General features: G+C 36.7%; 1 protein-coding gene across 43 annotated transcripts in view; it reads left to right on the top strand.

The window, feature by feature from the left end:
• Nucleotides 1-27,205, top strand: part of TASP1 (taspase 1) — a 443,904-nt gene that overhangs the window by 38,992 nt on the left and 377,707 nt on the right. For 27 of the 43 annotated variants that reach the window (XR_012419138.1, XR_012419139.1, XR_012419127.1 and 24 more), the window contains 2 exons: nucleotides 16,793-16,913; nucleotides 23,326-23,410. Coding sequence is in view for 18 of the 43 variants with exons in the window: in XM_065522748.2 (XP_065378820.1) it covers nucleotides 16,793-16,913; nucleotides 23,326-23,410 (206 nt within the window). In the remaining 25 variants the exon portion in view is untranslated. Of the gene's footprint in view, nucleotides 1-3,877; nucleotides 3,953-13,320; nucleotides 13,443-16,792; nucleotides 16,914-23,325; nucleotides 23,411-27,205 lie in introns of all 43 variants that reach the window. The other 16 variants (XR_012419142.1, XR_012419143.1, XM_074004753.1 and 13 more) reach the window with 5 other exon arrangements.

A 27,205-nucleotide genomic window follows, 5' to 3' on the forward strand; every position in this document is an offset into this window, starting at 1 on the left:
ATTCAGATTTCCATAGATCTGCAGTTTTGCCAATAGTTAGTTTTGTCAGTCTTTTAAATTTTAGTCATTTTAGTGGTTATATAATGGTATCTGGTGGTTTTAATTTGCATTTCCCTAATGACTACTGTTAATGAAATAATTATTTATGACCCTTGTGAAAGGTGGTAAGGCATACTTTTTTCAAGGGAGGAACTATTGTGATAGCTGTAGGAACCACTGCTGTATTAGTTGCTTTTGCATTGCTATAAAGGAATACCTGAGGCTGGATAATTTATAAAGAAAAGAGGTTTATTTGGCTCTTGGCTCTGCAGGCTGTACAAGCATCTGTCATCAGCTCAGCTTCTGGTGAGACCTCAGGAAGTTTAAAATAATGGTGGAAGACAAAGGAGGAGTTGGTATATCACATGGTGAGAGAGGCAGCAAGAAAGAGAGGGAAGAGGTGGCAGGCTGTTTTAAACAACCAGATCTCACATGGACTCATAGAGTGAAAACTAATCGCTGTAAGAAGAGCACCAAGCCATTTATGAAGGATCCAGCCCCATGACCCAGATACCTCCTACTAGGCCCACCTCCAACATTGGAGGTCCCATTTCAGCATGAGATTGGAAAGAGACAAAACATCCAGACCATATCAACTGCTATGGGATTTTCCAGTGAGGAAGAGAGATTGGGCTCAATTCTGAATACAGCATAGACAAGTGACAATTTATAGCTAAAAAGCTGGGTGAGTGTCAGTGGATGGAAGATTACCAAGAGGAAACATCACAGGTAAGGGGAGATTCTGGCTAAATCGACATCGACCTAACAGAATTCTTGCTGGAGACAGACCACAGTGGTGAGATGTCACTTGGGGGATAGTGGAGAATGAGGAATCTGATTAAATATTGAGGATGACCAGATATTAGGGGTGGGAGTATCTTGTCAGACTGATTTAGCAAGATTCTTATTAAAATTGAACAGTGCAGAGATAAACATGGAAGTCCAAAAGTCTAGCCCAGTTGAAAAATAGTTCAGGGGAATTTGAGTAGAGTTTGGTCAATAAGAGACACTTTATGGCTAATGATGCTAAGTGTGTTTTCATGTGTTATTTGCAATCTGTGTAAAACTGCCCCTTAAAAACTTTGGATTGTCTTACTGCATTGTATGGATTTTTAAAAATAAATTCTGGATAGCAGTCCTTTAAGAGATAATATGTTTTATAAAATCTTTCTTCCAGACTGTGGTTTGATTTTTCTTTAATGAAACTTATTTATTTTCATTTTTTTGAGACACGGTCTTGTTTTGTTTCCCAAGCTGGAGAGTGGTGGCATGATCATGGCTCACTGCAGCCTCCACCTCCCAGGCTCCCACCTCAGCCTCCAGGGTAGCTGGGACTACATGCTTGTACCACCATGCTTGGCAAATTTTTGTGTATATATATATATATATTTTTTTTTTTTTTGTAGAGACTGAGTTTCATCATTTTTCTCAGACTGGTCTTGAACTGCTGGATTCAAGCTGTCTGCCCCCCTCGGCTTCCTAGAGTGTTGGGATTAGGTGTGAGTCACCGTGCCTGGCCCATTTTTCTTTTTCTGAGATGGAGTCTCACTTTATCTCCCAGGCTAGAGTGCAGTGGCGTGATCTCAGGTCACTGCAACCTCCACATTCCGAGTTCAAGCAATTCTCTAGTCTCAGCCTCCAGAGTAGCTGGGATTACAGATGCACGCCACCATGCCCAGCTGCTTTTTGTATTTTTAGTAGAGACGGGGTTTTACCGTGTTGACCAGGCTGGTCTTGAACTCCTGACCTCAGGTGATCCACCTGCCTCGGCCTCCCAAAGTGCTGGGATTACAGGCATGAGCCACTGTGCCTGGCCCCATTTTTCTTTAATAAACTTATTTTATAACAGTTTAAAGATTTACAAAACAATTGTGAAGATATTTTAGAGCAGGGATTTGTAACCCCAGGGTCCTGAACCGGTATCAGTCTGTGGCTTGTTAGGAACTGGGCCACACAGTAGGAGGTGAGTGGTGGGTGAGTGAGCATTACTGCCTGAGCTCTGCTTCCTGTCAGATCAGCAGTGGCATTAGATTCTCATAGCAGCAGGAGCCCTATTGTGAACTGCGCATATGAGGGACCTAGGTTGCATGCTCTTTATGAGAATCTAATTCTTGATGATCTGCGGTGGAATAGTTTCATTCTAAAACCATTCCCCACCCATCCATGGAAAAATTGTCTTCCATGAAACTGGTTTCAGTGGTGCCAAAAAGGTTAGGGACCTCTGGTTTAGAGAATTCTCATATGCTAATATCCAGTTTCCCTAATTAGCATCTTAATTAGCAGGTACATTTGTCGTAATTAATGAACCTATAGTGATACATTATTAACTGACATCCATACTTCATTCATATTTTCTTAGTTTTTGCCTAATGTCTTTTTTCTCTTCCAGGATTCCATCCAGGATACCACATTACATTTTTAGTTGTCATGTTTCTAGGATTCTCTTGGCTGTGACAGTTTCTCAGACTTTCCTTGTTTTTTGTGACCATAACCTTCTTGAGGAGTACTAGTCCAGTGTTTTGTGGAGTGTCCCTCAATTAAGATTTGTATGATATTTTTGTCATGATTACAATGGGGTTATGGGGTTTTAGGTGGAAGGGCTTAGAGATAAATTTTCATTCTCGTCATATGATATCAAGGGTACATATTATGACCATGACTTATTGCTGTTGATGTTGACTTCTGTCACATGCCTTACACAGTGTAGTGTTTGCTGGGTTTTTCCACAGTAAAGGTATTCTTTATTCACCCTACACATTTACTGTATTCTTCAGAAAGAAGTCAGTATACATACCTCACACTTAAGGAATGGAGAGTTATGCTTCACCTTTTTGAGCATGGAATAGCTAATATTTTTGGAATTCTTTTGCAAAAATTTCCTTTTTCCTCCTATTTATTTATTCATTCATTCAGTAATGAATCTATATCAGTATGGACTCATGGATATTTTATCCTTTTAGTTGTAGTCTAATACTGCTTTATTTATTTTGTTGCTCAAATTGTTTCTGCTTTGGCCATTGGGAGCTCTTTCAGTTGGCCCTTGTGGCCCTTTGGTATATCCCCATCATTGTGAGTTCTTTTTTTTAATTTTTGAACACTTCCTTACTTTCCGGTAGTATAAGATGCTCCAGGCTTATTTCTTTTTTTTTTTTCTTTTGAGAGTGTCTCACTCTGTTGCCCAGGCTGGTGGAGTGCAGTGGCATGATCACAGCTCACTGCAACCTCAGCCTCCCAGGCTCAAGCCATCCTCCCACCTCAGCCTCTCAGTAGCTGGGACTACAGGTGCCTGCCATCACACCTGGTTAATTTTTGTATTTTTTTTCTTTTTTTTAGAGATGAGGTTTCACTGTGTTTCCCAGGCTGGTCTGGAACTCCTGAGCTCAAGTGATTCTCCTGCCTGGGCCTCCCAGAGTGTTGGGATTACAGGCGTGAGCCACCACACCTGGCCAGGCTTACCTTGTACATTTCTTGCCTCAGTCCTAGAATCATCCATTTCTCCAAGTAATACTTTTACCTTATTGGAGAACAGTATTAGAATCCAAGGCTTGGGTGCTAGGTGTGCTCATTGGAGTATCATTGTTTATGGGGCCTCTCAGCTGACAGAGCAAGGAAATACATGTTTTTGTACTAACCTATGTATATATGTATGTGTGCATATACATACACATATTTATGTATATGTATAATGGCTTGCTTTTTCTTAATAATTGCTTTTTAACAGTAAAAAAGTAATTAATAAAATTCAATTATTTTTTCTTGTATAATTTATGTTTTTCTGTGTAAGAAATCCTTGCCTAATGTAAGGTCACAATACTTTATCCTATTTTTTCTTTTACAGTGTTTATAGTTTTAACCCCTACATGTAGGTGTATGGTCCTTTTCAAAAAGAATTTTTCCTGAATTCTAGTGTGAGGTAAATGTCTTTTATTTCCTTTGTATATTTTTCTAGTACAATTTCTTGAAAATATTATTCTTTTTCCATTGAATTGCCTTGCCACCTTTAGTGAAAATTGACCATTTCTCTGTGTGTCTATTTCTGGACTCTATTCCATCTCTTTCATCTATATATGTAAATTTATGTCAATACCACACTCTTGAAATCTTGAATCAGGCAATGTGAGTCCCTACATTTCTTTTCCAGAGATTTCTTTGCTATCCTGGTTTCTCTGCATTTACATAAGTATTTTAAAACTGACTTGTCAACCTTTACAAGAAGAGAAAGACTGTTGGAATTTATATTGGGATTATATTAATATCGGAATTTATATTGTGTTGAACCTGTTGATCAATTTAATAATACTGAATTTTCCAGTTCATGAACATAGTATTTATTTCCATTTATTGAGATTTAAAAAATATCTCTCAAGATTATTTTGTGGTTTCCAGTGTACAGATCTTGTATATATTATGTTTATTCCCAAGTATTTCATGTTTTGATGCTATGATAATCGGTATTAAAAACATTTAATTTCCAATAGTTTGTTGCTACCATATAGAAAAAGTTTTTGTTTATACATTGATCTTGTAGCCTATGAGCTTACTAACTCAGTGATTCACTTAGCTTGTTTTTAAAATATAGACAAACAGATATAGGAATAACTGTTTGTTTTTCATAAATAAGTTTTTATGTGGTTGAGAAAGTATCCTTCTATTCCTTGTTTTCCAGGATCTTTTTTTTCTTTTTTTAAATCATGAATGGATGTTGGATTTAATTAGCCTCTTTATCTGTATCTACTGAGATGATCATATGGTTTTTCCCTTTTTCTCTTAATATGGTGAATTACATTGATTTTTAAAAAAATTATACTTTAAGATCTAGAGTACATGTGCACAACATGCAGGTTTGTTACATAGGTATACATGTGCCATGTTGGTTTGCTGCACCCATCAACTCGTCATTTACATTAGATATTTATCCTAATGCTATCCCTCCCCTAGTCCCCCACCACCTGACAGGCTCTGATGTGTGATGTTCCCCGCCCTGTGTCCAAGTGTTTCATTGTTCAGTTCCCACCTATGAGTGAGAAAATGGTGTGTTTGGTTTTCTGTCCCTGTCATAGTTTGTGAGAATGATGGTTTCCAGCTTCATCCATGTCCCTGGATGAACTCAGTCTTTTTTATGGTTGCATAGAATTCCATGGTGTATATGTGCCACATTTTCTTAATTCAGTCTATCATTGATGGACATTTGGGCTGGTTCCAAGTCTTTGCTACTGTGAATAGTGCCAAAATAAACATACGTGTGCAGGTGTCTTTATAGTAGCATTATTTATAATCCTTTGGGTATATACCCAGTAATGGGATCACTGGGTCAAATGGTCTTTCTAGTTCTAGATCCTTGAGGAATCGCCACACTGTCTTCCACAGTAGTTGAACTAATCTACCTTCCCACCAACAGTTTAAAAGTGTTCCTGTTTCTCCACATCCTCTCTAGCTTGTGTTCTAATTGGTGTGAGATGGTATCTCATTGTGGTTTCGATTTGCATTTCTCTGATGATTAGAGATGATGAGCATTTTTTCATGTGTCTGTTGGCTGCATAAATGTCTTCTTTTGAGAAGTGTCTGTTCATAGCCTTTGCTCACTTCTTGATGGGGTTTTTTCTTGTAAATTTGTTTAAGTTCTTTGTAGATTCTGGATATAAGCCCTTTGTCGGATGGGTAGATTGCAAAAATTTTCTCCCATTTTGTAGTTGGCCTGTTCGCTCTGATGGTAGTTTCTTTTGCTGTGCAGAAGCTTTTTAGTTTAATTAGATCCCATTTGTCAATTTTGGCTTTTGTTGCCATTGCTTTTGGTGTTTTAGTCATGAAGTCCTTGCCCATGCCTATGTCCTGAATGGTATCGCCTAGGTTTTCTTCTAGGGTTTTTATAGTTTTAGGTCTAACATTTAAGTCTTTAATCCATCTTGAATTAATTTTTGTATAAGGTGTAAGGAAGGGATCCAGTTTCAGCTTTCTACATGTGGCTAGCCAGTTTTCCCAGCACCATTTTTTAAAAAGGGAATCCTTTCCCCATTTCTTGTTTTTGTCAGGTTTGTCAAAGATCAGATGGCTGTAGATGTGTGGTATTATTTCTGAGGGCTCTGTTCTGTTCCATTGGTCTATATCTCTGTTTTGGTACCAGTACCATGCTGTTTTGGTTACTGTAGCCTTATAGTATAGTTTGAAGTCAGATAGTGTGATGCCTCCAGCTTTATTCTCTTTGCTTAGGATTGTCTAGGCAATGTGGGCTCTTTTTCAGTTCCATATGAACTCTAAAGTAGTTTTTTCCAATTCTGTGAAGAAAGTCGTTGGTAGCTTGACGGGGATGGCATTGACTCTGTGAATTACCTTGGGCAGTAAGACCATTTTTCATGATATTGATTCTTCCTATCCATGAGCATGGAATGTTCTTCGATTTGTCTGTGTCCTCTTTTATTTCGTTAAGCAGTGGTTTGTAGTTCTCCTTGAAGAGGTCCTTCACATCCCTTGTAAGTTGGATTCCTAGGTATTTTATTCTCTTTGTAGCAATGGAGAATGGGAGTTCACTCATGATTTTGCTCTCTATTTGTCTGTTATTGGTGTATAGGAATGCTTGTGATTTTTGCACATTGATTCTGTATCCTGAGACTTTGCTGATGTTGCTTATCAGCTTAAGGAGATTTTGTACTGTGATGATGGGGTTTTCTAAATATACAATCATGTTATCTGCAAACAGGGACAATTTGACTTCCTCTTTTCCTAATTGAATACCCTTAATTTTTTTCTCTTGCCTGATTGCCCTGGCCAGAACTTCCAACACTATGTTGAATAGGAGTGGTGAGAGAGGGCATCCTTGTCTCGTGCCAGGTTTCAAAGGGAATGCTTCCAGTTTTTGCCCATTCAGTATAATATTGACTGTGAGTTTGTCATAAATAGCTCTTATTATTTTGAGATACATTCCATCAATACTTCGTTTATTGAGAGATTTTAGCATGAAGGGCTGTTGGATTTTGTCAAAGGCCTTTTCTGCATCGATTGAGATAATCATGTGGTTTTTGTTGTTGGTTCTATATATGTGATGGATTATGTTTATTGATTTGCGTATGTTGAACCAGCCTTGCATCCCAGGGATGAAGCCCACTTGATCGTGATGGATAAGCTTTTTGATGTGGTGCTGGATTTGCTTTGCCAGTATTTCGTTGAGGATTTTTGCATCTATGTTCATCAAGCTTATTGATCTAAAATTCTCTTTTTCTGTTGTGTCTCTACCACACTTTGGTCAATCAGGATGATGCTGGCCTCATAAAATGAGTTAGGGAGGATTCCCTCTTTTTCTATTGATCGGAATAGTTTCAGAAGGAATGGTACCAGCTCCTCTTTGTACCTCTGGTAGAATTTGGCTGTGAATCCATCTGGTCCTGGACTTTTTTTGGTTGGTAGGCTATTAATTATTGCCTCAATTTCAGAGCCTCTTATTGTTCTGTTCAGAGATTAAACTTCTTCCTGGTTTAGTCTTGGGAGGGTGTATGTGTCCAGGAATTTATCCATTTCTTCTAGATTTTCTAGTTTATTTGCATAGAGTTGTTTATAGTATTCTCTGATGGTAGTTTGTATTTCTGTGGGGTCAGTGGTGATATCCCCTTTGTAATTTTTTGTTGCATCTATTTGATTCTTCTCTTTTTTCTTCTTTATTAGTCTCGCTAGTGGTCTATTTTGTTGATCTTTTCAAAAAACCAGCTCCTGGATTCACTGTTTTTTTTTTTTGAAGGTTTTTTTTGTGTCTCTATCTCCTTCAATTCTGCTCTCATCTTAGTTATTTCTTGCCTTCTGATAGTTTTTGAATTTGTTTGCTCTTGCTTCTCTAGTTCTTTTAATTGTGATGTTAGGGTGTCGATTTTAGATTTTTCCTGCTTTCTCTTGTGGGCATTTAGTGTTATAAATTTCCCTCTACATACTACTTTAAATGTGTCACCAGAGATTCTGGTACGTTGTGTCTTTGTTCTCATTGGTTTCAAAGAACATCTTTATTTCTGCCTTCATTTCGTTATTTACTCAGTAGTCATTCAGGAGCAGGTTGTTCAGTTTCCATGTAGTTGTGTGGTTTTGAGTGAGTTTCTTAATCCTGAGTTCTAATTTGATTGCACTGTGGTCTGAGAGACAGTTTGTTGTGATTTCTGTTCTTTTACATTTGCTGAGGAGTCCTTTACTTCCAATTATGTGGTCAATTTTAGAATAAGTGTGATGTGGTGCTGAGAAGAATGTGTATTCTGTTGATTTGGGGTGGAGAGTTCTTTAGGTGTCTATTAGGTCTGCTTGGTGCAGAACTAAGTTTAAGTCCTGGATATCCTTGTTAACCTTCTGTCTCATTGATCTGTCTAATATTGACAGTGGGATGTTAAAGTCTTCCATTGTTATTGTGTGGGAGTCTAAATCTCTTTTGAGATCTCTCAGGACTTGCTTTATGAATCTGGGTGCTCCTGTATTTGGTGCATATATATTTAGGATAGTTAGCTCTGCTTGTTGAATTGATCCCTTTACCTTTATGCAATGGCTTTCTTTGTCTCTTTTGATCTTTGTTAGTTTAAAGCCTGTTTATTAGAGACTAGGATTGCAATCCCTGTTTTTTTTTTGCTTTCTGTTTGCTTGGTAGATCTTCCGCCATCCCTTTATTTTGAGCCTATGTGTGTCTCTGCACGTGAGATGGGTCTCCTGAATACAGCACACTGATGGGTCTTGACTCTTTATCCAGTTTGCCAGTCTGTGTCTTTTAACTGGGGCATTTAGTCCATTTACATTTAAGGTTAATATTGTGACGTGTGAATTTGATCCTGTCATTATGATGTTAGCTGGTTATTTTGCCTATTAATTGATACAGTTTCTTCATAGCATCGATAGTTTTTACAATTTGGCATGTTTTTGCAGTGGCTGGTGCCGGTTGTTCCTTTCCATGCTTAATGCTTCCTTCAGGAGCTCTTGTAAGGCAGGCCTGGTGGTGACAGAATCTCTCAGCATTTGCTTGTCTGTAAAGGATTTTATTTCTCCTTCACTTATGAAGCTTAGTTTGGCTGGATACGAAATTCTGGGTTGAAAATTGTTTTCGTTAAGAATGTTGAATATTGGCCCCCACTCTCTTCTGGCTTATAGGGTTTCTGCTGAGAGACCCGCTTTTAGTCTGATGGGCTTCCCTTTTTGGGTAACCTGACCTTTCTCTCTGGCTGCCCTTAATATTTTTTCCTTCATTTCAACCTTGGTGAATCTGACAATTTTGTGTCTTGAAGTTGCTCTTCTCGAGGAGTATCTTTGTGGTGTTCTTTATATTTCCTGAATTTGAATGTTGGCCTACCTTGCGAGGTTGGGGAAGTTTTCGTGGATCTTCAGGGTATCTTCAGGATAGTTGAGTGTTTTCCTGAAGAGTGTTTTCCAAGTTGGTTCCATTCTCCCTGTCACTTTCAGGTACACCAATCAAATGTAGACTTGGTCTTTTCACATAGTCCCCTATTTCTTGGAGGCTTTGTTTGTTTCTTTTTACTCTTTTTTCTCTATTCTTGTCTTCTCACTTTATTTCATTAATTTGATCTTCAGTCAGTGATATCCTTTTTTCCACTTGATCGAATCAGCTGTTGAAGCTCGTGCATGTGTCACGACATTCTTATGCCATGGTTTTCAGCTTCCTCAGGTTATGTAAGGTCTTTTCTACACTGTTTATTCTAGTTAGCCATTCATCTAACTTTTTAAAAAGGTTTTTAGCTTCTTGCGATGGGTTAGAATATGCTCCTTTAGCTCAGAGAAGTTTGTTACTACCAACCTTCTGAAGCCTACTTCTGTCAGTTCCTCAAAGTCATTGTCCAACCAGCTTTGTTCTGTTGCTGGCGAGGAGCTGTGATCCTTTGGAGGAGACGAGTTGCTCTGGTTTTTTGAATGTTCAGTTTTTCTGCTCTGGTTTCTCCTCATCTTTGTGGTTTTATCTACCTTTGGTCTTTGATGTTGGTGACCTACAGATGGGATTTTGGTGTGGATGTCCTTTTTGTTGATGTTGATGCTATTTCTTTCTGTTTGTTAGTTTTCCTTCTAACGGTCATGTGCCTCAGCTGCAGGTCTGTTGGAATTTGCTAGAGGTCCACTCCAGACCCTGTTTGCCTGGGTATCACCAGTTGAGGCTGTAGAACAGCAAATACTGCAGAATGGCCTGATCCTTTCTCTGGAAGCTACGTCTCAGAAGGCACCCACCTGTATGAGGTGTCTTTCAGCCCCTACTGGGAGATGTCTCCCAGTTAGGCTACACGTGGCTCAGGGACTCACTTGAGGAGGCAGTCTGTCTGTTCTCAGAGCTCAAGTGCCATGCTGAGAGAACCACTGCTCTCTTCAGAGCTGTCAGACAGGGACATTTAAGTCTGCAGAAGTTTCTGCTGCCTTTTGTTCAGCCATGCCCTTCCCACAGAGGTGGGGTCTATAGAGGTAGTAGGCCTTGCTAAGCTGTTGTGGTCTCCGCCCAGTTCAAGCTTCCCAGTCACTTCGTTTACCTACTCAAGCCTCAGCAATGGCAGATGCCCCTCCCCACGCCAGGCTGCAGCCTTGCAGATTGATCTCAGACTGCTGTGCTAGCAGTGAGCAAGGCTCCATGGGTGTGGGACCCACCAAGCCAGGCATGGGAGAGAATCTCCTGGTCTGCCAGTTGCTAAGACTGTGGGAAAAGCACAGTATTTGGTCAGGAGTGTCCCGTTTTTCCAGGTGTAGTCTGTCATGGCTTCCCTTAGCTAGGAAAGGGAAATCCCCTGACTCCTTGTGCTTCCTGGGTGAGGCGATGCCTCACCCTGCTTTGGCTCACCCTCCGTGGCCTCCACCCACCGTCCAACCAGTCTCAGTGACATGAACCAGGTACCTCAGTTGGAAATGCAAAAATCACCCATATTCTGTGTTGATCATGTTGGGAGCTACGCACTGGAGCTGTTCCTATTCAGACATCTTGGAATGGAAGGCAATTTTTTAAAACTGTTAAATCAGCCTTGCATTTCTGGAATAAATGCTACTTGATTATGATGTATTATCATTTTTAAGTTAATTAAGGAAATTCTCTTCTATTCCTAGATTTCTGAGAGTTTTTAACATCGTGAATGGATACTGAATTATTTTTAGGTTGTTTTGGCATTAATTATTGATATGATCATGTGATTTTTCCTAGTCTGTTAATTGATTTTCTAATGTTGGACTAGTCTTGTATTATTGGGATGTATCTCACTTGGCTCTAATCTATTGTTCTTTTTATATATTGCTGAATTACATTTGTTAATATTTTGTTAAGGATTTTTGCACGTATATTCAAGAGGGATGATGTTCCTCATTCTGAAGAAATTTGTAGCATTCAGTGCTTGCTAGAAAAGAAGGAAGATCTGAAATCGGTTATTTAACCTATCATTTTAAGAAACTAGAAAAAGAGAAGAATGTCATCCAAAGTATGCAAAAAGAAAAAACAGTTAAAGATGAGAGTAGAAATCAATGAAATAGAAAACAGAAAGTCAACCAAACCAATAGTTAGGTTAGTTCTTTAAAAGATTAATAAAATTAATCAACATCAAGCCAGACGGATTAGGAATGTAAAAGAAGAGTGAGACATCACTAATATGAGCAATGAGAGAAGGGATGTTTTGATATATTTCTGGTAATATCTTCTAATATGCTTTTACTTTTAGCTATCTGTGCTTTTACAATTAAGGACAGTTTCTTGTAAAGTTTTCTGACAGTCAATGAACCTCTAATTCAAGTCCTTAGACAATTTGAATATAGTGTAATTTTTTTTTTTTTTTTTGAGACAGAGTTTCGCTTTCATTGACCAAGCTGGAGTGCAGTGGTGCTATGTCGGCTCACTGTAACCTGTGCCTTCTGGTTTCAAGTGATTCTCCTGCCTCAGCCTCCAGAGTAGCTGGGATTACAGGTGCCCACCACCATGCCCAGCTAATTTTTGTATTTTTAGTAGAGATGAGGTTTCACCATGTTGGCCAGGCTGGTCTTGAACTCCTGACCTCGTGATCCCCCTGCCTTGTCCTCCTGAAGTGCTGGGATTACAGGTGTGAGCCATTGTGCCCAGCTGAATTTAATGTAATTGTTGATACGGCTGCATATAAAGTGATCATCTTGTTATTTTCTATTCCTTTCATCTCTACTTTGTTCTTATTTCTTCTTCTTATACTATCTTTTGAGGATTTTAAAAAAATGAACCATTTTTTCCTCCACTTTTATTCTATTAGCTCTACACTTCTTTTATTTTTTAGTAGTTGCCCTACCATTTGCAAAATACACTTTTGGATTATCACAATCTACTTTCAAATTATATTAATATTATAGACCTTCATGTGTAATGTCAGAAGCTTGTAACAATACACTTCCATTCATTCCTCACAATCTTTGTGCTACTTGTGCCCTATAGTTTGCACCTGTATATGTTATAAACCCCATGGTACACTGTTACTATTTTTGCTTTAAACAATTATCATTTGAAGCACTTTGAAAATGAGATAAAAGTTATTTATATCTTCCTACTTATTTAGAGTATTAATCATTTTAATTCTTTTGCATATCCCAGATTTACATGTGGTATCTTTTTTGTTTGATCTGTAGAATATCCTTTAACATTACTTATAGTGTAGGTTTGCTGGTGAAAAATTATCCCAATTTTTGTGTGCCTGAAGAAGTCTTTATTTTGCCTTTATGAAGACATTTTGTAGTTTTCTCAGTTTTTAGTTTGTTTCCTCTCTTAGTTCTTTAAAGAGATTACTCCATTGTCTTCTGTCTTGCATTGTTTCTGACCAGAAATCTGCTTTAATATTTTTGTTCATTTTCGCATGTGTCTTTTTGCTCTTGTTGCTGTTAAGATTTTATTACTGGTTTTCAGCATTTTGATTATGATGTACTCTGATGTATTTTTATTCATATTTCTTTTATTTGGGGATTGTTGAGCTTCTTGGATTTGTATGTTTATAGTGTTTATTAAGTTTGGATAATTTTTGGCTAATATTTTTACTGTTCATCCACTTTTCTACTTTCATTTGGGACTCCAGTTACATGCATGTTGGATCATTCGATATTTCCCATTCTTCTCCAGTACTGTTTTTTTCCTTTCTTCTCCTCCTCCTTTTTTTTCTTTTTCCTTTTTTCACTTTGTCATTTAATTTGGATAATTTCTATTGCTATATTATTATGTTTATTGCTATTTTCTTCTGCAGTGCCAAATTTACTGTTAACCATTTTCAAATGCCTTTACCTTAAATTATTGTTTGTTTCATCTCTAAAAATTTTAATCTTTTTTTTTTTTTTTTTTTTTTTTTTGAGACGGCGTCTCGCTCTGTCACCCAGGCTGGAGTGCAGTGGCATGATCTCAGCTCACTGCAACCTCCACCTCCCGGGTTCAAGTGATTCTCCTGCCTCAGCCTCCTGAGTAGCTGGGATTACAGGTGAGCACCACCATACCCAGCTAACTTTTGTATTTTTAGTAGAGATGGGATTTCACCATGTTTACCAGGCTAGTCTCGAATGCCTGATGTTGTGATCCTCCTGCCTTGGCCTCCCAAAGTGCTGGGATTACAGGTGTGAGCTGCCGTGCCTGGTCAAAAATTTTTATAGTTTTTTTTTCTTTCCTTCTTTTGCTAATACTTTCATATACCTACCTGAACGTATAGAGTGTGTTTATATAATCTAGTTTAAAATTGTTAGCTAACATTAACGTTGTTAGCTAACATTAAAATTGTTTGCTAGTTTGATCGTTTATGTAATTTCTACGTTTGTTGTTATTATTTGATATTTCCTCTGGTTGTGGGCCATATTATTTTGCTTGCTTGCATGTCCGTACATACTTGCCAACATGTGTTGTTATCTGTACAATTGTGGCCATCCTTGTGGGTTTGAAGTAGTATTTTGTTGTGGGTGTTGATTTGCCTTTTCCTGATGACAAAAGATGTTGAACATTTTTCTTTTTCTTTTTTTTGAGACGGAGTTTCACTGTGTCACCCAGGCTGGAGTGCAGTGGTGCATGATCTTGGCTCACTGCAACCTCTGCCTCCTGGGTTCAAGCGATTCTTGAGCCTCAGCCTCCCGAATAGCTGGGATTACAGGTGCCCACCACCATGCCCAGCTAATTTTTGTATTGTTATTAGAGACAGGGTCTCACCATGTTGGCCAGGCTGGTTTCGAACTCCTGGCCTCAAGTGATCTGCCTGCCTCGGCCTCCCAAAGTGCTGGGATTACAGGTGTGAGCTACCATGCCTGGCCACATTTTTCTGTGTTTAGAATTGGTTTTTACCTATTTATTTTTTAGAGACAGGGTCTCACTTTGTTGCCCAGGCTGGAGTGCAATGGCATGCACATCTTTTCGTGTGCTTGCTGTTGATTTATGTATCTTATTTGGAGAAATGTTAATTCATATTCTTTTCCCATTTTTAAATTGTGTCATCTTTTTATTTTAGAGTTGTAGAATTTTTAAAAATATATATATTCTGGATATAAACTCCTTATTAGATACATGGGTTGCAATTTTTTTCTTCCATTTTGTTTTTTTTCCCTATTTTCTTTATGGTGTCCTTTGAAATAAAAGTTTTACATTTTGACGAAGTCCTGTTTACCTAGGTTTTTCTTTGGTTGGTTGTGTTTTTGGTGTCAAATCTAAAACTATTTTGTTACCTAAGGTTATGAACATTCGTTGTTATATTTTCTTTGAAGAGTTACGTAGTTTTAGCTATTACATATAGGCCTTTGGTCCACTTTGAGTTAACTTTCATACATGGTGTAAGATAGGGGTCCAACTTCATTTTCTTACATATAGATATCTAATTGTCCCAGTACCATTTATTGAAAAGACTATATCTTCTGGCCAGGCGCGGTGGCTCATGCCTGTAATCCCAGCACTTTTGGAGGCCGAGGCGGGTCGATCACAAGGTCAGGAGATCGAGACCATCCTGGCTAACATGGTGAAACCCCTGTCTCTACTAAAAATACAAAAAATTAGCCGGGTATGGTGGTGGGTGCCTGTAGTCCCAGCTACTCGAAAGGCTGAGGCAGGAGAATGGTGTGAACCCGGGAGGTGGAGCTTGCAGTGAGCGGAGATCACGCCACTGCACTCCAGCCTGGGCCACGGAGCAAGACTCCATCTCAAAAAAAAAAAAAAAAAAAGAGAAACCAAAAAAAAAAAAAAATTCTTTATTGAATTGTTGTGGCAACCTTGTTGAGTTGATTGTAAGTATAAGGGTATATTATTTCTGGATTCTCAGTTCTATTATATCAATTTATATATCTATCCTTAGCTATTTGTCTATATTACACTGTCTTGATTACTTTACTTTTGCAGAAAGTTATAAAACCTAGAAGTGTGAGTCCTTTGGTTCTGTTCTTTTCAACATTGTTTTGGTTATTCCGGGTCTCTTGCATTTCCATATGAATTTTAGGATCAGCCTGTCAGTTTCTGCCAAAAAAGTAGCTAGGATTTGATAAAGGATTATTTTGAATTAGATTGATTTGGGGAGTATTGCATTGTAACAACAGTAAGTCTTCTGGTCCATGTACATAGAATGTTTTTCCACGTGTTTAGGTATTGAATTAAAAATTTTTTCAATGTGTTTTACAGTTTTTAGCATACAAGTCTTATACTTCTTTTAAAAAATGTATTTGTATTTTTTGTTTTTGATGTTATTGTGAGATTTTCTTGATTTCATTTTCAGATTGTTTATTGCTAATATATAAAAATCCAATTGATTTTTGCATATTAATCTTATATCCTGCAACCTTACTAAACTTATTAATTCTAATTTTTTTTAGTGGAGTCTTTAGGATTTTCTGTATACAGGATCATGTTATCTTGAAACAGTTTTACTTATTCCTTTCCAATCTAGATGTTTGTTCGTTCGTTCTCTCTCTCTCTCTCTCTCTCTCTCTCTCTCTTTTTGTCTAATTGTCTGGTTAGATTGTACAGTATATTCATGACTAGGTACTGAGAGTGGATATCCTTGTCTTGTTCCTGATCTTAGGGGAAGGCATCCAGTCTTTCACCATTAATTACAATGTTAACTCTGGACTTTTTTTTTTTTTTTTTTTTTGACGTAGTTAGGATTTACTTGAGCCTTGATCTCCCAGGCTTAAGGATCCTCCAACCTCAGCCTCCCAAGCAGCTGGGACCACAGATGCATACCACCACACCTGGCTAAGTTTTAAGTGTTTTTGTATAGATGGTGTCTCACTGTGTTGCCCAGGCTGGTCTTGAACAGCTAGGCTCAAGTGATCCTCCCACCTCGGCCTCCCAAAATGTTGGGATTACAGGCGTGAGCCACTGCTCCTGGCCTGGCCTTTTCATTGATCCTCTTTGTCAAGTTAAGAAGTTCCCTTATCTAGTTTTCTGTTTTTCTCATGAAAGGGTGTTGGATTTTGTCAGATGCCTTTTTTCCGTGTTTTTTGTTTTTGATATAATCATGTTTTTTTTTTTCCTGTATTTTATTAATACAGGGTATTACACTGATTTTCAGATATTAAACCAATCTTTCTTTCCTCTTGTTTGTGGTATACAATCCCTTTTATATTTTGCTGGATTTGTTTTGCTGGTATTTCTTTGATAATTTTTTTGGGTCAATATTTATAAAGTATATTGATCTGTACTTTCCTGCTGACATCTTTGTCGTGTTTTCACATCAGGGTGGTATTGGCATCATACGATGGGTTGGGAAGTATTCTCTCACCTTCTAGTTTGTAGAAAATTTCATGAAGAATTGGTATTAATACTTTTTTTAAGACTAATATTTTAATTTTTGTTTTTGTCTTTTAGGATTCTCCTTTTACAAATGCAGGAATGGGATCTAATCTAAATCTGTTAGGTGAAATTGAGTGTGATGCCAGCATAATGGATGGAAAATCCTTAAATTTTGGAGCAGTTGGAGCACTGAGTGGTATGTGGGCATTATGACCTACTATCTTTGGAAAATCATGCACGTGACCATTTCATGCCGTCTAAAGATGATTATGGTCTTTTTCGCCATTACTGCTTGGAATAGTGTTTAAAACAAATATACTTCTTTTTTTATTGAATTTAAAACATACAGTCTTAGTTATACGTAGTTTTTGGTTTGAATTTGATCATTCTCCCGTATCCCTTGAAGAGATTAAAGACATTTAAGACTTGATTTAGAATATTAATTTTACAATTTGAAATACACACTATAGTTTTTGTTGTAAAAAATTTCAGGTAATATAAATAAAGTTTACCTTTGATCCTCCAAATCTTTTCTTTCTCATTTCCTTTCTCCCTGGGGTTTAACCAGTAAAAATCCAGTGCTTTTATCTATATTTTTATGTAATAGAAACACAGTTTTATTTTGTGCCTGTATTTGTTTTCTTAAAAAATGTGTTAATTATTATAAACTTTTTAGATTTAAATATAATCTTTGGAGATTTTTTCCACATCAGTACATAAAAGATAATGTCTCATGTTTTATACTTCATTTTTTAAAGTAAAATATACATGAAATATGTATTTTATGTGTACAGTTTCATGAATTTTTAGATGTAGACATCATATAAGCCGCCACCTAGATCAAGACATTCAACGTTTCCGTGTCAAAATGTAGAACATTTTCGTAATCCCAGAAGGGCCCTTTATGCTTCTCCTCGGTCCATACTTCTTGTGCTCTCTTCCCCCATGCTAACTTTGGGTACCATAGATTAATTTGCCTGTTCCTAAAACTTACTTCTGTGTGTGTTTTCTTTTGCTTAATGTTATGCCTGTGAGATGGATCCATGTTTTGTGTCAGTAGTATTTTATTTTTTACCACTTAGTAGTAGTTCATTGAGTGAATATACCATAACTTCTGTATTTAGTCTCCTCTTAATGGGCATATGAAATTTCTAGTTTTTTATTTTTTTGAGTAAAGCTTCAGTGAATATTATTTTACATGTCTTTTGGAAGACATATGTACTTCTGTTTGGTTTTTTTTTTTTTTGAGATGGAGTCTCATTCTGTCACCCAGCCTGGAGTGCAGTGGTACGATCTTGGCTCACTGCAACCTCTGCCTCCCAGGTTCAGTTGGTTCTTCTGCCTTAGCCTCCCAAGTAGCTGGGACTACAGGCACCCATCACAATGCCTGGCTAATTTTTTGTTTTTTTAGTAGAAACAGGGTTTCACCATGTTGGCCAGGCTGGTCTTGAAGTTATGACCTCAAGTGGTCTGCCGGCCTCGGCCTCCCAGAGTGCTGGGATTATAGGCGTGAGCCACAATGCCTGGCCACATATGTACTTCTTTAGGTACATATGCATATATGTTTTGCTTTAATAGATACTGCTGGTTTTCAAAAGTAACTGTTGCAATTTATACTCCCACTAGCAGTGTAGGAGCTTTTCAGTTACTCTGCATCCTTGCCAATTTTTGGGATTGTTATTGTTTTTAAAATTCAGCCATTTTGATATGTGTGTAGTGGTATTATTTAGTGTCCCTAGTGACTTATGTGTGTAGTGGTGTCCAATTCGAGTGTCCCTAATGACTTATAAGAGCCTTTTCATATGCTTATTAACCATTTAGATATCCTTGTTGAGAAGTGCATGTTCGCACCTTTTGCAGATTTTTATTTGATTATATCTTCTATTGATTTGTTGGAGTATTTTAAATATTTTACATACAAATCCTTTGTAAGATACATGTATTATGGATATCTTCTCCCAGTCTATGGTTTGCCTTTGCAGTTTCTTAATGGTGTTTTTTGATGAATAGAAGTTTCTGATTTTAATGAAGTTTAAGTTAGCAACCTTTTCTTTTATGATTAACTCTTTGTATTTTAAGAAGTTTTTGCCTGTTCAAAGTTATGAAGATAGTCTTCATTCTTTTCTTTCTGTAATTTTATTGTTTTTATCCTTCACATTTAGCTTTCTTATCAAGCTCAAATTAATTTTTGTATATGTAACATAGGGGTCAACATTTGTTTATTTTTTCCTCATATGGATATCCAAATGGTCCATTGCCCTCTATTGAAAGGAAGTCTTTTCCTCATAGAATTGTGTTGGGAAATTAGGTGGCTGTGTGATAATTTTTTACTGTACACTGTTATGGCTGCTTTCAAAAATGAGTTGGGACCCGGGAGGCGGCGGAGCTTGCAGTGAGTGGAGATTGCACCACTGCACTCCAGCCTGGGTGACAGAGCGAGACTCCGTCTCAAAAAAAAAAAAAAAGAGTTGGGGATTTTTTTCCCTATTCTTTGAAAAGGTTTGTATATGATTGGAATAATTTCTTTTTAATTGTTTGAAAGAATTCATAAATTATTTCAAATTAGTGGGGTTTTCTTTGTGGGAAGTTTTAAAAGTAGGATTCAATATTTTTAGCATTTATATGATTGTATTTTCTTTTTCATGTGCATTTTTCTAGGAATTTATCTGTTTCATATGAGTTGTCAAATTTGTTTTCCTAAAGACATTTTAGTTAGCTTTCTTTATTGATTTCTAGTTTAATTCCACTGTGGCCAGAGAATGTACTATGTATGATACCAATCCCTTGAAGATTTTAGAGACTTGCTATATGGCTCAGATTATGGTGTGTTTTGGTAAATTTCCATGTGAACTTCAAAACAATATGTATTCTGGAGTTGTTGAGTACAGTGCTCTATATGTGTCACTTAGGTCAATTTGGTTATTTATTTGTTCTGATGTTTTATATCATTTCTTTTTTGTGATAGTTAAGAAAGGGTGGTTCAATTAGTTTTACTTTTACTTTTTTTACTATGAAGTTTTATTGGTATTTAATACAATTTCATGTGTTTGAAGGCCATTAGGATTTCTCTGGGTACTACCTGTTCATACCTGTTGTGTGGCTTACCTTTTAACTCTGTTTATAATATCCTTAATCATATTGCAATTAAAAATTTTTCTTTGTCCAACTTACTGCTTTCTCTTTTGTGGCTTTTGTATTTTGTATTTCTTAAAGTCTCTTATAATTTATAAGCGTAATTTACTTGTATTTTCTTCTAACACATGTATAGTTTATTTTTCCTTTACCTCTTGAATGCATTTTTTTTTTCCTGAAATGACTGAGAATTGTTCCTACATAGTTAATTGAATAAGTACAGTTTATTAAATGACTGTAATACCCTAGGCATTGTTCTACAGTGGTTTACATATTTTATTTATTTATTTATTTATTTATTTTTGAGACGGAATCTTGCCCTGTTGGCCGAGGTTGGAGTGCAGTGGTGCGATCTTAGCTCACTGCAACCTCTGCCTCCTGGGTTCAAGTGATTCTCCTGCCTCAGCCTTCTGAGTAACTGGGATAACAGGCGTGTGCCACTATGCCTGGCTAATTTTTATATTTTTGGTAGAGACGGGTTTCACCATGCCGGCTAAGCTGGTCTTGACATCCTGACCTCGGGTGGTCCGCCTGCCTTAGCCTCCCAAAGTGCTGGGATTACAGGCGTGAACCACTGTGTCTGGCCCAGTGGTTTACATATTTTAAATCATTTAGTTCTCACAATACCCTTATGAGGCCTATGCTTTTATCCTATGTAATACCATTATGAGGTCTATGCTTTTAAATCATTTAATTCTCACAATGCTCTTATGAGGTCTGTGCTTTGCAGATGAGGAAACTGAGACACATGAGAGATTCAGTAGTTTGTCCAAGGACATTGTATTATTCCGGGTAAAACTAGAAGACAGAAACCATACCATAGTTTAAATAGAAGTTTAATATAAAGAGTTATTAAGCAGTGATTGGAGAGTAACTCTGTAAACATGGGAAGAGAACTCAAAAATGTATCCTAGGGCAGAGGGAGAATACCCAAAGAGAACACATGTGGAAGTAGGTTTAGACCTCATTGAAGAAGGTGTGGCTATCATCCACTGTATGGTAGAGAAGTTGCTGAATTACCCAGGCCAGAGCTAGTCTATAGTTAATGTGTGAGTAGGATCAATCCTGTGAGGCAGAGGCAAGCTTAGGCTGGTAGGTGGGCACACAGAGGTCAAGATGCTGTGAGAATTAAACCTCCCTGGGCAGGATAAAGATTGGCCTTTGGCTCACTGCACAGGCACCCTGCGGAACACTTGCTATGTGTGCCTGTGGGGCTGAGCATTGGGTGTGGGGATCAACATCCTGAACTGGAGTATGGTCTCATTCTTTCTGGAGCTCTCAGCTATGCTGCTGTGGCACCAATCAGGAGCCGGAGAAAACGTGGTGTCCAAATGCTGGAGAAAGCTGCTCCCTGTGGGCACTTAGCACAGGAGAATACCACATTGGCCAAAGTGAAGCCTGGTGAGCAAGATACCCTTTCTTCCTACAGTATTTCTTTAGTGTCCTCTACTGACAAAACTTACCCATTGTGCTAGCTGGCAAAGGAAACATACTTAGAGGGCCCATATCCATTTTCACACATCAGGCAACAAAGGGTGAATTTGTAGCTGAGAAGCGATTAACTGATTAACTGGAACAGTTACAAAGTAGTCTGACTCCTAGGCTTTTACCTTTGTGTTCTTTCTCCCTCTTATATGTAGTTAACCCTTTTCCTACTGATTTGAAATATTAAATACCTAAATTCACAAGTGTCTGTTTCTGAACTTTAGCTTTATTCTATTCCATTGACATATTTGTTTATTTTGTACTCAAACCACTCTTTTTTAATTAGAATAGCTTCAAATAAAAAAAAAGATATCTTGCAGGGTAAATACCTCTTCATTTTTCTTTTTCAAAGTTTTCTTTTCCTGATTAAGAGTCAGCTTCTCATGCATCGTGGAAATCCTTTTGTGGTTTGATGGAGAATTGGATTTATAAGTTATAACTTATACATATATAAGTTATATAAACTTATAAATGTATGTTATATAATGTATACATATATGTTATATATGTAAATGTATATACATATATACATATATTATATACATATAAATGTATACATATATACATATATACATAAACTTATAAATGTATACATATATAAGTTATATAAACTTATAAATGTATGTTATAACGTATAAATCCAATTTATAACTTATAAATTGTTAATTTATAAATAATATTAATAAAGTTACAAATTGGATTTATAAGTTGGACTAAAGATTTGGATTTATAAGTTAACTTGGAAAAGTTTAATGTCTTTACAATATTGAATCATCACATCCAGAATTATATTGTTTTCAGAAGTAGGAGACCTGATTTGGGCTTTTCTTTATCTTGTTTTGTATTTCATACTTTTTTTGTGGAAGATTTGGTATTGAACTACATTTCTACAGTTGGTTTTGCTTAGAATCAATCTGTTGGCCTTAATTTAAATTTTTATAGTCTCTTTATATATCCCACTGATGATTTGTTTGTATTAATAATGTCCTGAAAGGAAGGCATAGATTAATGATGAAGGGTATAGTCTTCGATATTAGCTGCCTCTGTGTTAAAATTCAGCGCTGTGATCATGGGCAGGCAACTTAACTCTCTTTATAAATGTTTTCTCATTAATCAGATAGGATTAATAAGTGTTGGTTATATGACAGAATTGAAGGATCAGCGAACTCATCCGATACATTTAAGAGTTTGGCACTAGGCCTGCAGCATATTAGGAAATAGTTACTTTCATTGCCTTCCACCATCATCATCATTGTTGTCATCACTGTCATTGTCTTTGTCATTGTCATCTTGACAGTGTTTATGACACTCAAACTGTCCTGTCAATTCTCCTGGATAAGCACCGTCACCTCACTTGTACATACTGGTTGGCCTCTTGGAAAGAATCTGAACCACATTTTAGGTTACAATCTTTTATACAGTTGGCCTTCTCTCCCACCCTTACCCAATTTGAAGGACATTTCCCCGTTCTATCTCTCTTGTAGGTGACATTTAAAAGTTTTGGCTTATTTTTCCCCCATTAATTTTTATCTCCAAGGTCAACTTGAAGCTGTTTATAATGATGTTTATTCTTTAAAGGGAGTTTATGGTTTTGTGGTCACTAAATGCCTGGAGCATGTATATAGTTTTGATAGTAATATAGTGTCACATTTTCAGTTCATTTTAAACACTCTATTCTGAAATCTATTAAAAAAGATTTAATTTAATTTAAATATATAGTATTTCAGTTCAGCCTTTGCTTCTGTAGCACATGACAAAACATGAGAATATGTATTTTATATTTGTTCTTTTCTTGCTTCTAGGTTTTCATTTATTTTTTGATTTAACTCTTATTGCTCATGGTTATTAAGGGTTTTCATTAGTGTTACTTGATATATCAGAAAAGAATTTCCAAGATATATTCAAGTTGTTTTATTGAAACAACTGCAAAACTGAGTGGGAAACTGAAAGACATTTCTGACATCTTTTTTGCCAATTTTTTTTTTTTATAGGAATCAAGAACCCAGTCTCAGTTGCCAACAGACTCTTATGTGAAGGGCAGAAGGGCAAGCTCTCGGCTGGCAGAATTCCTCCCTGGTAACCACTTTGTTCTTCCCAACTTTCCCTGTCTTTAGTGCATTTTTATCCACAGAAGGCTGATGCTGTTGGTTACATACCAGGTATCATGCCTTTGAAGAAGAAGATAAACTTTGTTCTGTGATCATGGAACATTTTGTACAGCTGATAAAGTTCTGGATGGAAAAGAATATTATGGATTAAAGCAGAAAGGGGATCAGTGTTCAACTGGGCTCATTTTATTTTGAAACTTAAAAAAAAAGTTACACATTGTAGTCTAGAGTCTAAAGTAATTTTTAAATTTGAGAAGTTCTTAGCATAAAAGTACATGGAATATAGTAAATAGCCCTTATGAACCTGTGATCCAGCTCCAGTAATTACCAGTGTTTTGTTCTTATCTGTCTCATGCATCTCAGGTTTTTTCCTATAGGGTTTTTTGTTTTTGTTTTTGTTTATTTTTATTTTATTTTATTATTTTTTTTTGAGATAAGGTCTCACTCTGTCACCCAGGCTGGAGTGCAGTGGTACAGTCATGGCTCACTGCAGCCTTGACCTCCTCTGCTCAAGAGATCTTCCTGCCTCAACCTCCTGAGTAGCTGGGACTACATGCTTGTACCACCATTCCTGGATATTTTATTTTTTTTAGAGATGGGGTCTTGCTGTGCTGCCCAGGCTCATCTCAAACTCCTTGATTCAAGCAATCCTCCTGCCTTGGCCTCCCAGAGAGCTGGGATTATAGGCATGAGCCACTGTGTCTGGCCCCTATAGTATTTTAAAGCAAATCCCCGACACCATAGTTTACCCTTAAATAGTTTTGTAAGTAATTCTGTGTTTGCAAAACATAGCCACCATACTGTTAGCTTGCCTAACAATATTAAAACTTATGCTTTAATACCATGTTATACTTAGTCTATGCTCAGCATACCTGGTTATGGAGGTTACATTAATGTTCTGTGTTCAAAGTTGTGGTGACAGTGCTGTAGGAATCACTTTGTTTGATTCTACTGTGTTTTGAAGTCACAGAAAATATATAGTTAAAAAAAATCTTAAATCCTTTACCCAGCTAGATTTAAAATTTTAATTATATATATCCCAGTTTAATTATGGCACTAGAGAGTCAATTATGAAAAAATTCTCAAATATTAATTTTTAATATGTGTTTTTGATCAAGCAGTGGTAAGGGGTAGCAAATCTGATTTATTGAGATCCTTTCTAATATCTGTTGGATTGATTTCAGTAAGTTTCCTGGTAACTCTGAAAGTGAGAAAAGTGATTTAAAAAAATCTTCCCTCATGATTTATTTAAAAAATGCTTCTCTCATGATTTATGTTAAACCCATGCTATTTTGTTTAACTGGTATGAGATTATCAATCCAAAATTTACTAAGTATTTGTTTAGTAGGTACATGTGGAGTCCTTCTATCCATACGTTTTTAAGGGAGTAGTAAGTGCAAAGAGATTGTCTCTGGATTTATATTCTCTGTAATGTGCATTTAAACATGACTGTGTTCTTTCACCCAATATTTTCTATTGTGTGTAGAACCTAATTAACATGAACTAAACAATTTGGAAGACATGTACCCAGTAGGGAGGAGAAGATGTAGTTGTTTGGTTGGCAAGAAAAATAGCATAAACAGTGTAAAAAGCATTTGGAAGTTCACCTACAAGTCTACTATAATCCCGTTGCCCCCACTCCTCATGGCATTTACCAAGCAAATTCTCAAATTTATATGGAGGAGCAAATGTAAAAGAATAGTAAAGACAGTTGTAAAACAGATGAAAGAGTTGGACGTACTTAATGGATAGCATGATACTTTTATATAATACTATAGGAATTAAAACAGGTTGATATAAGTATAGATAAAAAGATCAGTAAGAACTGCAAGTCTAGAAGCTGACTCAGTGCATGAGGGAATTTGGTCTGTGACAACAGTGTCATCTCAAATCATTGTGGGGAAAAATAATGGTTTATTAAATAAATTGTGTTGGGACAGTTGGCCACCTAGTGCAAGAACATTAAATTCCGATGTCATATCACTAAGAAAATACCCAAACCCAAAAGTAAACAAGTGTAGTATAAAAATATTAGGAAAAAATATGGGAGAGTATTCTTATGACTATGAGGCAGCAAAAAATTTATTAAGATAAAAAATAAAGCTAAGTATTGAAACATATGACAAGTGAAGATGTATACCGGTTATACAACTGAAGGTACTACGATCAGAATTAAAAGACAGTATGTCCTTTGGAACTGAGAAAAATTATTTGCAGGATATGTAGCAAACAAAAGATTATCCAGAGTGTTTATGAACTAGAAAATATCAATAAGAAAAAGACAGCTCACATTTTAAAATACAGTAAAGGATACAAATAGGCAATTTATGGGAAAGAAAATATTAATGGGATATAAACATATGAAAAGGTGCCCAATAATATTAATCAAGGAATTGTTAGTAATAAAATAGATGATATTTTCACCTTTTTCAAGTAGCAAAATTAACAAAGACCAACAATATGCAGAATTATTCAGGGCATAGAAAAATCGGTTCTTTTGCTGTTGATGGGAACATAAACAGCCGGTTGAGAGACATTTGGATATTATTTATTAAGTACAAATTAAAAATGCACATTGTATGCCCAGCATTTCTATCCTGAGACAAAATGCCTTCACAAGAAGGCTCATACAGCACAAGAAGGCTATAGCATTGTTGTTTGTAGAATATAAAAATGTAAGCTCCCGAAATACCCATCAATGGCTAAATAAACTGTTTTCTAGTTATATTATTAGATATCCTGTGGCATTAGAAAAAAGGACAGAAACATTTGCGTATAGTAACATGGCTTACTGTTAGAATTAATTTACTTGGGCTGCTTTAACAAAATACCTTAGATTCAGTGGCTTAAACAGTAGAAATGTATTTCTCACAGTTCTGGAAGTTAAGAAGTCCAAGAACTAGGTTCCAGCCTGTTTGGTTTCTGGTAAGCGTTCCTTTTCTGGCTTGCTTTCTCACTGTGTCCTTACACTAGAGATAGGAGTATAGGTACAGGGAAAGGGTTGTTGAGAGAGAGAAAACTTTCCTTCTTATAAAGACACTAATAGCATCACGAGGGCCCTACCCTCATGACTTTATCCAACTCCGATGATCTCCCAAAGGCCCCATCTCCAAATATTATCATATTGAGGGCTAGGGCTTCAACAAATGAATTTTTGGGTGGACATGATTCAGTTCAGAAAGAGATCTCACATTGTAGAGTAAAAAAATCAAGTTGCTGATGATATGTTCATTTTGACTTCTGTTTTCTTAAAAACATTACAAAACAATATGATGCATACCTGTTTTCTGCCACCTAGGATAGGAAATAAAACACCACCAAAAGATTTGGAGCTGCCTAGACTAAACTCTGCCAATTTACATTTCTGCCTACAATGTCTTATGATCATTCAACCAAACACTTAACAGGAGTAATATAATATTTTAAAAATCTTTCCAAAGTTAAAAGGGAAGAGATTTAACATGTACTCCTTGTTCCTTCCACTGTCTCACATGCTCACGCTGACCCCCATCTCTGCCCTACCTCTAGGTAACAATAACCCTGATTTTAAGCTTTTCTCATTGTCATATATTCTTTCATATTATTACAGCATATCTAATACTCTAATTTTCTGTGGCTACATAAATACGTGCATAGATGTACAAAAAAGACTTGTAAAGTAGGTTATGAAGCCCACTGTGATCACCTCAGGGAAAGAGGGAAGAGGGAGTAAGATGAGGCAATTGTCCAAGGGGACATATGCAATATTTTAATATTTTACAAT

Source organism: Macaca fascicularis, chromosome 10 (genome assembly GCF_037993035.2).
Source record: "Macaca fascicularis isolate 582-1 chromosome 10, T2T-MFA8v1.1".
In the NCBI taxonomy this organism is placed as follows: Eukaryota; Metazoa; Chordata; class Mammalia; order Primates; family Cercopithecidae; genus Macaca; species Macaca fascicularis.